The sequence below is a fragment of the Silurus aristotelis genome (genome assembly GCF_946808225.1).
Source record: "Silurus aristotelis genome assembly, chromosome: 18".
NCBI lineage: Eukaryota > Metazoa > Chordata > Actinopteri > Siluriformes > Siluridae > Silurus > Silurus aristotelis.
The window spans coordinates 19402967-19416442 of NC_139591.1; the positions used below are offsets into that span (position 1 = coordinate 19402967).

The window sequence follows — 13476 nt, forward strand, 5'->3', positions numbered from 1 at the left end:
CACACACACACACACACACACACACACACACACACACACACACACACATACATATACCAACAAAGTCCTGTTCTCCTGGTCTGTATCTCTGACACACACACACACACACACACACACACACACACACACACACACACACACACACACACATACACACTTTCTCACGCTGCGTTGGTTCCCCCTAATTTTGCATTCTGATTGAAGCTGCCCAAGGTCTGCCTGACTAGGACCATACCACTGATCAGAAAATTGGGGGAGGGTTGCTAAACCAGCCAAGCTGAAAAAAATGAGCTTTTTTTCCCCAAAAACCTTTTGAATAGAAACTCTCTGGTCTCTCCCCCGTCGCTTTCTCCCAAATAGTCCAATCCAAACCTAGAGGGGAAAGAGGGTGGGAGAGGAAGACAGCTGATCAGTGCTATGGTATTCTATGGAGTTGAGAGAACAGAGAGAGAGAGAGAGAGAGAGAGAGAGAGAAAGAGAGAGAGGAAGCTGACAGAAAAAGAGGAAGACACTTTAACCGTCCGTGGAGAACAAACAGACAGCCGGAAGAATTCAGAAGAGAAAACAAGAGAATGTTTTAGAATGAAGGTGACAAAACAAGTATGAGTGAGTGAGAGAGAAAGAGAGAAAGACAAGGAGGCTTGACATCAAAAGAAGAAAACAAACGTCTTGAGAATAAGCAAGTGGCAAGAAACGTGACTTGAGTGCCACGTGAAGTTTCCTGCTGCTGGAGAAACACATCTCAAGAAGGAGAGGGAGAGGGAGAGAGGGAAAGACAAACACAGGACCAAGGAGACCAAGCTTGAAATAAGAGGACGGAAATTTTAAAAAGGAAGAAATTGCGATGAAATGCGACCCGAGGACGTAGGAGGATAAAGAGACTGAAAGACAGAAAAAGAGAGAGAGAGAGAGACACGAGCTCGACTGCTGATCAGTAAAGACGTGTGTGTGCATTTTTGAAAGAAGAGATGTCGTGGTTGTCACCAATGCAGTGGGCCAAATGGACCTGGTCTGCCATGAAAGGAGCAGAAGAGGATGAGCATGACGACAACAACGTCCAAAATGGAGAGATAGAAGAAGATGATGATAATGAGGAAGAGGAGAGATCTCAGAGCTTCAGGCAAGTCATCTCTAAAGACAGCATGACTAAAGATCAACAGGCATCCAGGCTGGACAGGTTTAACTCTTTCTTTTCTTCCCCTTGCATATGTAGACACACACCCACACACACATACACACACTTGGCCATCAGGAGGGGACTTGAAATTTGGGGGTTATCTGATTTCATCAGGATTGCCTATAATGAGCTACAGAGAAGATCCAGTGAGGACCAAAATGTGAACAACCATGAGTCAGTTTAAGGCATCATCTTGGTAGCATATACAAGTTAGCTCGAACTCTTGTTTTATGCCTAATACTTGATTATTCTGTGATGTTTACACTGATGTTTACATAAAACAAGTTCATATATAGTTGTGTTTATAGTCTGACTCAACTCCGTTAGCTGTGTTTACACACAAGTCGGTCTGATGCCTCGTCCATACTCATATACAGGTACTTTTGTTGAAAACATTTTTAGAATATGAGTGTGTATAAAAATAAAGCTCATCTACATGGATATACAAAACCTGTAGGTGGCGATAGTACTGTAAGACATTCTGTTTTGTAAAATGCCTGACAACCAGTGCATCAAAAAATTATGAACACAAGGATTTATATGTGAGGACTGGTGATGACATGGCACTAGTGCTTAAGTTTAAACTTAAATACAAAGGCAAAGAATCAACAACCTGAGCTAACCTGTAGCAGCATGTAACAACCTGCAGTAATCTGTAACAACCCATAGTAACCTATAGTAAACTGTAACAATCTGTAGTAACCGATAGTAACCTGTAACATTCGTAGTAACCTATAATAACTTGTAACAATCCATAGTAACCTATAGTAACCTGTAACAACCTGCAGTAATCTGTAACAACCTATAGTAACCTATAGTAAACTGTAACAATCTGTAGTAACCTATAGTAACCGTAAGAAACTGTAGCAACGTGTAACAACATGTAAACAAAGTAACAGTCTGTACTAACCTTTTACAGTAGCGTGTAGCAACTCATAGCAACCTGAAGCAAGCCTTCACAACCTGTAACAATGTGTAACAAATCTGTAACACTGTGCTCAACAGTCACGATAGCAGAAATATTGCTGAGACCTTTTGTGTTTGTTTTGTGTTGGGTTTGTAAAATTGTGTAATTTTTCAGGAAAATCTCAGAATGAAGGGGACTGCCACCTAAAGCAATTCCTTCCGTGTCCTGAATCCTTTCTCATACCAGTGACTGTCTTTTTCGTCAGGCAAAAATGTGTGTGTGTGTGTGTGTGTGTGTGTTTGGGGATGAGGAGAAGAGCAGCTGTGGTTTGGCAGTTTAGTAAGAGCTCTGCTGTTTACATCCTGCCTTTGTGCTAACGTTCCCCTCTGTAGACTTTCTCTTCGTCTCCTCTCTTTTCCCTTGTTTTTCCCTTTTAATTTTCTTTTCCTTCCACATTCCTTGAATGATTGTGGCTCTTCACACTGACTTGCCCAAATCTACAGAGCACTTCATCAGACAAACACACTCACACACTGAGTGACGCAGATCTTTATCTGACGCAGAGCTGCAGTCATTATTTTCTGTGTGTGTGTGGGGGTGGGTTGTTTGTGTGTGTGTGTGTGTGTGTGTGTGTGTGTGTGTGTGGGGGGGGGGGTTGTGTGTGTAAAAAGCTCTTGCTTGTCACTCTAAATAAAGTAGGCATGCCCTCCATGCCTAGGAGTCCCACTGAAGGAGGTGTGACCTTTGTGCCCATCAGTCTTAGTGAAGTAGGCGTGGCCTCAGTGTTTGTAAATCCTAGTGGAATTCCGAAGAAGGCATGACTTTACACCTGGTGAACACCTTGATGTGTGAATTATACTGTGTAAATATATGAAACAAAATATATTCATATTTTACTGTTTTTTTTTTTTTCTAGCTCAGATTCCGAGGGTCATTTTGAGACGCCTGAAACGGAGTCACCTGTCCATGAACCACTGGCACCAACCAAAAATCTCATCACAGGTACAGAAAGGACAACCCTTTTTTCTAAAAGATATATATGTTGATTTTTTTTCTAAACACACGCACACACACACATAGACGTAGAGATAGGGCTGTGTTCTCTATTTTCTTTCTGTTGTTGCCTTAGCAACAGTGGAGAGTGTGAAAAATCACCTGAAGATCTACCAAGATTCATCTGCGTGTGTTTGACACATGGCCATGAGCAGTAAATCGGCAGCAGCGTGATTGGACGCAGATGGCTTTTGCCAGCGTGTTATTAAGCTTCTTTAAATGCTCATAAAAGTTCAAAGAGGAAGCAGAGCTACTATAAAGCAGCACAGAGTACTGAGTAAACTTTTAAAGAAACCTAAAAGAAAGAACACCATCACATACCAGCACTCACTAGTCTGTTTTTGTTTTTTTGTTACAATGTGGAAGACGGTTAACAAAGACAGCAACTCGTAACAAACTGTAGTTACTTGTAACAACCTGTAACAACCTCTAGTTACTGTTGAGAACTTGTAGATGCGAAATGCAGTTTAGCATCTACTAGAAGTGCAAATAGTAGCAATTGTGCAAATTGACAAATGCGGATAAATATTTAGTATGTACAGCATGTATATATATATAAAACACAGTGCAGACAGTGTTAAAAAAAGTACAATTAGACAGTTATAGGGTTATGGCAATGAGAAGTGTGCAGACACTGTTGTAAAGGTACAACAAGTAGAAGGTTATAAGGCTAAGGCAGTAAAAATAAATGTGCAAAAACAGTATATAAGGTATATACAGATACAGTATACATGATGTACAGTATATAAGGTGTATATATATATATATATATATATATATATATATATATATATATATATATAGAGAGAGAGAGAGAGAGAGAGAGAGAGAGAGAGAGAGAGAGAGAGAGAGTATACAGGATGTACAGTATGTAAGGTTTATATAGATACATATACATATAAATAAATATTAGTGCCTATGATAGATAAAATATCAGTGCAGATAATAAAATATTAGTGCAGATGGACTGCACTAGTACTCTAGTACTTTACTGCACTAGTACTCTAGATAGTACCCCCTTACCCCTTAGTAACCTGAAACATCCTGGAACAACCCCTAGTTAATATTAAGAACATATAATAGACCGTAGCAACATGTAACAGCCTGTAGTAATCTGTAACAACCTGTAACAGCCTCTAGTTACTCTTAAGACTCTTTAATAGCCTGCAGCAACCTGTAACAGGCTCTGGTTACTCTAAAGAACCTATAATAGCCTGTAGCAACCTGTAGTAATCTGTAACAATCTGTATCAGCCTCTAGTTACTCTTAAGAATCTTTAATAGCCTGTAGCAACCTGTAACAGGCTCTGGTTACTCTAAAGAACCTATAATAGCCTGTAGCAACCTGTAGTAATTTGTAACAACCTGTAACAGCCTCTAGTTACTCTTAAGAATCTTTAATAGCCTGTAGCAACCTGTAACAGGCTCTGGTTACTCTAAAGAACCTATAATAGCCTGTAGCAACCTGTAGTAATCTGTAACAACCTGTAACAGCCTCTAGTTACTATTAAGAACCAGTAATCCCCTGTAACAACCTATAACAACCTCTAGAGTACCTGTAGTAACCTGTAACAATGTATAGTAATCTGTAACAACCTGTAACAACCTTTTTACTCTTAAGAACTTGTAATAACCTGTAACATAAAATAAACCTAAAATAAACTGTAAAAACCTACAGTATAGTAACGTGTAACACCCTGTGAAAGCCTGTAGTTAATCCTAACAACATGTAGTAACCTGAACCAGCTTGTAGTAACCTGTAATAACCTGTTGTAAATTGTAACAACCTTTAACAGCATCTAGTTATTCTGAGGAACCTGCATTAACCTGTAACAACCTGTAGTGATCTTTAAAAAACATTAACAAGCTATAGTTTAATTTAGCAATTTATAGTGTTATAATAGTCTTATAGTCCTATAATAGTCTTGAATTACATGTAGGAACTTCTAACAGCCTGTGACAACCTTAAGTAACCTTTTAGAACCTTTATCGATCTTTATCAACCAGTAGTACAGTGTAGCATCCTGTAGCAAGCTGTAATTATCAGCAGTCATCAGGCATGAGTCCTTGTATGATCTTAACATGTGTAACACTTGGTTGGTGATGTCATATTAAAAATTTTTTTTTCCTGTCTACATTCAAAACACTTCGGTTTCTGATTATCAAGATAAATCCTGAGGGCACAATCTGATGGGGTTAGAGCATTACTTGTTTTTAAAATAAAATTGTCTGGGATTTTTTTTAATTCGTCTTCCCAAATCTACAGATTTTCAGCTTTTGGAAGTTTATCCCAGACTTTTCTACTCTGTACGCATTAAAATTGGACTCTAGGTTTGTGAGAAACTTTTATAAAAAAAATATTATAACATTTCCAGCTAATTCACTTGCTATGTCTCTGATTTTAAAGACATGTTCAGATATAAATGACGTTTTGCGTTAAGTATACTTAAAGTTAGCCCCGCCCACTTTCTAGTAAAAGCGGGAAAGCGTGGTACTTTTTATATCAGCATGTAGTCAACATTTATCTGATTAGAGCATAATTCTTTTGAAGCCTTATGTTATAAAGTTGTTTGACCTGATTGATATAAAATGTGTGTGTGCTGTGAGTGTTTTTTTCTCTACTGAAAGAAAAGACGTTTATTGTGCTCGGTTACTAAAAATAGTTTTCTAGGGTTCAGCATGTTTGGGGTGTGTTTCAGTGCGATGATGTATTTTAGTTTGTGGTGCTGATGTGTTTATAAAGGCTGGAAAGAAAAAGGAGGCCATTGTTGAAGTGTTCTGAGTGATGCATTTCCTCTTTTCAACACAGAGGAAGTCTGTTCTGCTGCTTTGACAATACACTTCCTCTAAGAACTCTTATACTACAGCTGAACTCCATCGTACGGTGTATCCTTACACGTATTAACTGTTTTGACTGTGCATGGTGTGTGGTGTATAAAGAATTGTGAAATTCTTCATTAAAATTGTTTTAATTTGGTCCTGAAAAACTCTCCTGAAACTCAGTGATAACTATCATAGATATAAATGTGATATATTGGGCAGAATTAGAAATGAATTGCCAGAATATAATGTGAGCCTACAAAGATTTAAAAATTTTAAATGCATTTTGTATGCTTTTATACACTGCTTTCTCAAATGTGTTTTTCAATTATAAACAAAATGAAATAAAAATTGATGGTCCTTCACTTACAGTTGAGGGCAGAATTTTTTCAGATTATGCAATAATAAGCATAATTATATTATTATATTGCATAAATAAGCTTATGCAATCTCTCTCTCTCTCTCTCTCTCTCTCTCTCTCTCTCTCTCTCTCTCTCTCTCTCTCTCTCTCTCTCTCTCTCTCTATAATGACACATTGAGGGCATGCACATCATTTTCAGCAAAAATCTAGGGTTAGATCTGAACCCTGTCTTCTACTTCTGCCTTTTTCAAACCATCTACCTGCATGTCTTCCCTCACCACATCCATAAACCTCCTCCTTGGCCTTCCTCTTTTCAACCTTCCTGGTGGCTCCATCCTCAGCATTCTCCTACCGATATACCCCATGTCATTCCTCTGCACTTGTCCAAACCATCTCAATCTCGCCTTCCTCACCCTGTCTCCAAAACGTCCTACATGCTCTGTCCCTCTAATAAATTTGTCTCTAATCCTGTCCATCCTCGTCACTCCCAATAAAAATCTCAGCATCTTTAACTCTTGCCACTGTCTCTAAACCATACAACATACAGTAGCAGGTCTCACCATAGTCCTATAGTCCTTTCATTCTTGCAGATGCCCTTCTATCACAAATCACTCCTGCCACTCTTCTCCACCCACTCCACCCTGCATGCACACTTTTCTTCACTTCTCTAACTTCATTACTTTGCACTGTTGACCCCAGGTACCTAAACTTCTCCACCTTCACCACCTCTTCTCCCTGCAACCGCACCACTCCACTGCCCTCACTCTCATTTACACACATGTACTCTGTTTTACTCCTACTCACTTTTATTCCCCTTCTCTCCAACATGTACCTCCACCTCTTCAGGCTCTTTTCAACCTGCTCCTTATTCTCACCACAAATCACAATATTATCCGCAAACATCATAGTCCACGAAGACTCCTGTCTGACCTCGTCCGTCAATCGCCACTGCAAACAGGAAAGGGCTCAGAGCCGATCCTTGATGTAGTCCAAACTCCACCTTGAACCAGTCTGTCGTTCCTAACTGCACACTTCACTGCTCTCACACTGTCCTCATACATGTCCTGTACCTCCCTCACATACTTCTCTGCCACACCCAACTTCCTCATACAATACCACAACTCCTCTCTCGGCAACCTGTTGTACACTTGGACAGAATTCAATATTACTTGGATTTCTATAAGTAATAACTTTAACTCTCTCTGTTTCTCTTCACAGAGGAGGACATTGTGGCCATTTCTGTAACTGCAGAGGTAAAACTTGCTAACCAGGACAGTTGTCCAAAACCAGAGACAGATGATTTGGACTTTAAAAGCCTGCTTCCAGAAATTCCAAAGATGAAATCTTCTCTCATTCCTGAATCCACAGAGGTGGAAGCAGTCTCACAAAGTCCTGTAAATGTGGACGATATTCCTCTTCCTAAGAAATCGTACACCTTCGAACCTGATATAAAGCATCACGAAGAAGACGAATCTTTGAAAAATGGACAAAAAGAGGACACTGAAAAAAATCTTAAACCTACAGAAACAGAAGAGGGATGTAACGTGGCCAGTGCTGCTCTGGCTAAAAATTCAGAACACACGTCTACATTTGAAGACAAGGATGGAGAGAGCAAAAAGTCTCCGTCTCAGAAACGAGGAAATAAAAAAGCTGGAACCAAACCCACGTCTAAAAAAACCAAGCCCAAGGTGATGTCGGGAGAACACGACACACGTGCTGCTTCAAACGTGGATGACATTCCTCTCCCCAAAACGTCCTACAATTTTGACCCGAGCCAGTGGGATGACCCCAATTTCGACCCTTTCGGAGGTAAAAGTAACATCCAGAACTCTCAGATGCTCCCAAAAGTGTCGTACAGTTTTGATCCGGATAACTTTGACGACTCGATGGACGCCTACAAGCCAACAAACAAGATAATTGGTAGCAACGATTTAGAGAGAACCAATGATGAGGAACTGAAGGTTGAACAGATCAAGGAGTGCCCTCTGTTGGAGGAGAGGAAAGTGAGGCAGTCGCCCAAGAAGAGCAAAGACAAGATCATTTCGTGAGTGACGTGTAAATGAATAAAAGTCTATCAGTATGTACTAATACATATTTCATGTTTTCAGTGGCTGAGAGCAATTTCAGCATAAAGACTGTCTGTCTGTCTGTCTGTCTAAACATCTTTGTCTTTTTGATTCTCTGACATTCTGTCTGTGTCTATATTTCTCAAAGTTTTTCTTTCTGTCTATACATCTGTCTGTCTGTCTGTCTCTCATTGCCTTTACATTTGGGTCTATTTTTGTTTTCGTATCTGTGTCTTTGTGTCTCTGCCTGTTTATACATCTGTCTGCCCTTGTCTGTTCCTATATGTCTGTATCATTCTTTGTTTGTCTTTAAATCTGTCTGTCTGTCTGTCTGTCTGTCTGTCTGTCTGTCTGTCTGTCTGTCTGTCTGTCTGTCTGTATGTCTGTCTGTCTGTCTGTCTGTCTGTCTGTCTGTCTACGTCTCTGTCTGTATGTTTTCGTTTTTATATATTTGTCTGTTTAGCTGTTTGTCTGTATGTCTTTGTGTCTATACCCCTCCTTTTGCACGTCTATAAATTTTTTGTCTCTTTGTCTTTTTCTGTCTACACGTCTGTCTATCTAATGTCTTAGTCTGTAATATCTCAGACTATCTGTATCTCTGCCTGCTTGTCTGTGTCTACATGACTTAGTCTGCTGAACATCTTTTTCTGTCTGTCTGTCTTTCTATCTATACATCTTATTCTGTCTGTCTGTTTGATCACTGAGGTCACTATCAAGCTCTAAATATTCTTACTCTAAATGTGTGTGTGTTGCTTACTAATCTCCTGTCACACCTTTTCTTCTTTTGTCCTCCCTCCTGCTCTCATGTCTAACACTCCAACCTTTTCTTTACTTCCTCACCTCATCCTCTACTTTCTATCCTCCTGTGTGCTTCTCATCAGGACCAATGAACAAGCACGCTTTCTCTGTTTGCTGCTGTAAGTATCCACTCTGTCTCTGTCTGTCCCTCTGTCCCTCTGTCTCTCTCTCTCTCTCTCTCTCTCTCTCTCTCTCTCTCTCTCTCTCTCTCTCTCTCTCTCTCTCTCTGTCTCTTTCCTTCTCGCTCTCAGTTTCTCTCTGTCTCTCTCTGTCCCTGTGCTTTATCGGGTTCCTGTCAGTCTCGAGCAGGTTGTCCTGTGGTGTCTCTGCAGCTGATAAACAGGTCATGTGTGTGTGTGAGAGTTTGTGTGTGTGTGTGTGTGTGTGTGTGTTTTCTAATTTTTCACATGTCCAGTCTTATTAATGATTTATTTTGTTATCTATTGATGTGTGTGTGTGTGTGTGTGTGTGTATGTGTGTGTGTGTGTGTGTGTGTGTGTGTGTGTGTGTGTGTGTGTGTGTGTGTGTGTGTGTGTGCGTGTGTGTGTGTGTGTGTGTGTGTGTGTGTGTGTGAAGTTATGCTCTAGAGCTACAAGGCTAATTTTAATTCCATCTCTCTCTCTCTCTCTCTCTCTCTCTCTCTCTCTCTCTCTCTCTCTCTCTCTCTCTCTCTCTCTCTCTCTCTCTCTCTCTCTCTCTCTCTCTCTCTCTCTCTCTCTCTCTCTCCTTTCCTCTCTGTATCTGTGTCTCTGCAGGAACACATGCAAAGTAAAGAAGTTTGATAGCACATCATTAGTGCTGGACATCTGCAAGCAGGTATAACCCTTGTCTGCTAGAAAGAGAGAGAGAGAGAGAGAGAGAGAGAGAGAGAGAGAGAGAAAGAAAGGGAAAAAAAGATACTCTGTGTTGCCTTTTTATGGAGCTGCTGAGTCAGTATATCCAGTATTAGCGCAATGACTCAGCAAAGGTCACTGCTCTCCTTCTCTCCTTTTTAAAAATGTATCCCTCCATCCCTCAGTCCTTTCATCCTATATTTTCTCTATCATTTCTTCACCATCTTCTGTCTTTTTTATCCCGTCTGTCCATCACTTGTATTCCCTGACTTTCGACTTTACTTTGATGACTCTGTGTCTTTATTTTTTCTTCTTTTTATTCCCCATCTGTACATATTTTCTGCACCTGTCCTTCTCTGTCTCCTTTCTTATCCTCTGTCCCTTTTTATTTATTTTGTTTATCTTTTCTATTTCTTTCCATCCCTTCAGGTCTTATTATTGTTTCTCTGTTGCTCTGGTAAAGCAGTGCTGTCACTTACACTGTCCAATCTGTGATTCATCACTCTGTGTGTGTGTGTGTGTGTGTGTGTGTGTGTGTGTGTGTGTGTGTGTGTGTGTGTGTGTGTGTGTGTGTGTGTGTGTGTAGGTTGAGAAAGAACAGGAGGAGCCGGTACGTCACGCCACAGATGAGGAGAAACTCGCATCTACATGCACGATGCAGAAACATGATAAAACATCAAAAGCAGAAGATGGTGAGAGCAGGAGTTACACGTCTAAAAATTTAGCAAACATTGAAATCGAACATCTTTAATTTATATATTTTTTATATTTAATTTATGTTTGACTTACTAATTCAAACTTGTGTATGTAAACATGTTGGGGGACCTGCTTATTAAAAAGTTAGCTTTTTATTTAATTTTTAAACTAAATGACTCAACAAACGATTTGTTCATTTTCACTAAAATGATCCAAGCTTTCCATCACTAGCACAGATCCTTCTTTCTTTCCTGTGATTCCAAATCAACTTTTGACTCGCTCCAACCCTCACCAAACACAAGATAAACATCATCCACATTTTCGGAACAAGATTTTCTGACTTTTAGTCTAAGAAAGTAACCAAATAACCTGATTTTCTGAACTCAACCAGATAATATTACACATCTAGATATGGTACTTGGGGTGAAGGTTTAATGTTGCGATTGAGAAGTTACTTCCTTTTAATGGTCTATACTTAATAATGAATATTCCATACTGAAAACTATACTAATACTGAGTACATCGTATTCTGTTCACAAGATTAATATTTGATCTAAATGCATTTTTTAAGCCAGACAGCCTGTATTTTTGACACTAGTATATACTGTTATAGGTGTATAGAATACAGCTGGAGTCTAGAAACACACTTTCTGTGTACAGTTTGTGCGCCAGTGATTACTGCAATCAACTGCTGCCCTCTGGTGGCTACGGTTAGGTACAAACATCTGCTAGCATTTAAGTGCTTTACTAAATTTTAACGTTCAGTGGCTTGCAAATAGAATCTTATATAAACAATGGAAAATACTTTCCCAATAGAATACAATGCATTTTTTTAAACAAGTAAAGTATTTCATCTGTAAAAATATGCAGATATTTTAGTGCTGCATCAGTTTACCTTAGAAGATTTTCATGCATTCAAACTAGAGTGTGGGTAAAGAAACTTCATTCAGCAACAAGCTAACCAGTTCTCTGTGATATATTGTATGGTTTTCGCTTTATGGTACAAAATATTGGGATGCCTGACTTTTCCAGCCATATGTGGGTTTTCTACAAACTGTAATCAAGTGGCAGGCACACACGTGTATAGGATGTCTTTGGGTGCATAGCATGACATTTTCCTTTCACTTGAACTAAAAGGCCGAAATCTGTTCCAGCATGTCAGTGCTTCTGTACACAAAGCCAACTTCATGAAGATATGCTTTACATGGGTTATAGTAGAAGATCATCACTGGCCTGCTGTAGAGCTCTGACCTCAACCCTATTAAACACCTTTGGGATGAATATGAATGCTGACTGCACCCCAAGCCTCCTCACCTACATCAGTACCTGACTTTACTAAGACCCTTGATCTATATCCAGAAGAGTGGAGGATTATATAACAGAAAATAGAGACTAAGTGTAGAATTGGATTTTCAGCAAGAATGTGTCTAATAAGAATCTAATGGTCAGGTGTCCATGAATTTCTTTTTGGATATAGTGTATGTTACTTTTCTCAAAACATTGAAATTTAGAGTCAGTGTTATAGTGTTTAACTAAAGTCACTTACTGTAATCAGAGGAGGAAAGAGGAATGTCCAAGTTTATGGGCAATTTTTAAAATTATGTTTTATGTATTATGTTTCCTGGTTGGAGGTTTCAGAAATATGAATTAGGACCTCTAATCAAATGCAGCATGCGAATTAATGATGTCTAAGTGACAGCTCTGTATATGTTTTTTCAGATGTGGAAATAAAAAAAGATCATTATCCTGAGAAGGAGATATGCACTCCTGTAAGTATTTGTTGTTTCTCATTAGCATTTTGTAATTGTTTAAACATATTAGTGTTATTACTCTTGACCATGTTTTATTTTTTAAAATCTACCCTATAATCCTATAATCTCAATTTTTCTATTTTAAAGAACGAAACATTTTTTTTATCAGATGGAGTTTAATCTTCTTTTTAGTATATACATCTAATTGACCTTTTACCTAAGGAACAAATGTTCACTTTAAACATATTCATGTTCATTTAATACTGAAAACCATTAAAAAAAACTTCATACTCCCATCAATTTTTCCTTTTTAAATTAGCGAATAGAACTGTTTATTAGTGAAAGCTGAATAATTCCATACATCATATTTCATGTTTTATTCCTTTGACTAGTCAGAAAGCAAGAACATTAAAATGGCAGTAAGTATCTGGGTGTGTAAATACCCCTGAAGGAAAATCACTCCAGTTATATTGTTCATGTGTAAAGGGAAGGTGTGAAAACATGGAAAGGAAGTAGAGTGTTTGAGTGTTTTCAGTCAGTGATGTGTGTACTTTTTCTTCATTCTGAGGAAAAAACATGTACAAATATACTAGGTATTCACACAACATTCAAATAAAAATGTGTGTGTGTGTGTGTGTGTGTGTGTGTGTGTGTGCTCATCCGTGTTTGACTGAGATTCATAATCATGCCCCTTAAAGCAGATTAACACCACACAACACACACATTCTAATCTGTCCAAGGACACCTACTAATAACCATTGCTCACACACACACACACACACACACACACACACACACACACACACACACACACACACACACACACACACACACACACACACACAAAATCTATTTGTTCTAGATATGACAGATACTTTCATCTGGATCGACTTAGTGATGCAGATTGCAGTTGCTTATTAAACGAATATTTCACTGGTTGTGTGTGTGTGTGTGCGTGTGTGTGTGTGTGTGTGTGTGTGTGTGTGTGTGTGTGTGTGTGTGTGTGTGTGTCTAA

At 39.0% G+C, this 13476-nt stretch overlaps 1 protein-coding gene and 1 long non-coding RNA gene across 5 annotated transcripts in view; both read left to right on the forward strand.

The window, feature by feature from the left end:
- tacc1 (transforming, acidic coiled-coil containing protein 1) overlaps positions 1-13476 on the forward strand; it is a 33540-nt gene that overhangs the window by 13152 nt on the left and 6912 nt on the right. For 2 of the 4 annotated variants that reach the window (XM_083567747.1, XM_083567748.1), the window contains exons 1-6: positions 268-1177; positions 3001-3086; positions 7536-8361; positions 9937-9997; positions 10601-10706; positions 12430-12479. In XM_083567747.1, the coding sequence (XP_083423873.1) occupies positions 969-1177; positions 3001-3086; positions 7536-8361; positions 9937-9997; positions 10601-10706; positions 12430-12479 (1338 nt within the window). In that variant the 5' untranslated portion in view covers positions 268-968. Of the gene's footprint in view, positions 1-267; positions 1178-3000; positions 3087-7535; positions 8362-9936; positions 9998-10600; positions 10707-12427; positions 12480-13476 lie in introns of those variants that run through there. The other 2 variants (XM_083567749.1, XM_083567750.1) reach the window with 2 other exon arrangements.
- LOC310740746 lies at positions 9521-9871 on the forward strand. The gene is made up of 2 exons (XR_014537718.1): positions 9521-9657; positions 9758-9871. It is a non-coding gene; the product is annotated as an uncharacterized lncRNA (long non-coding RNA).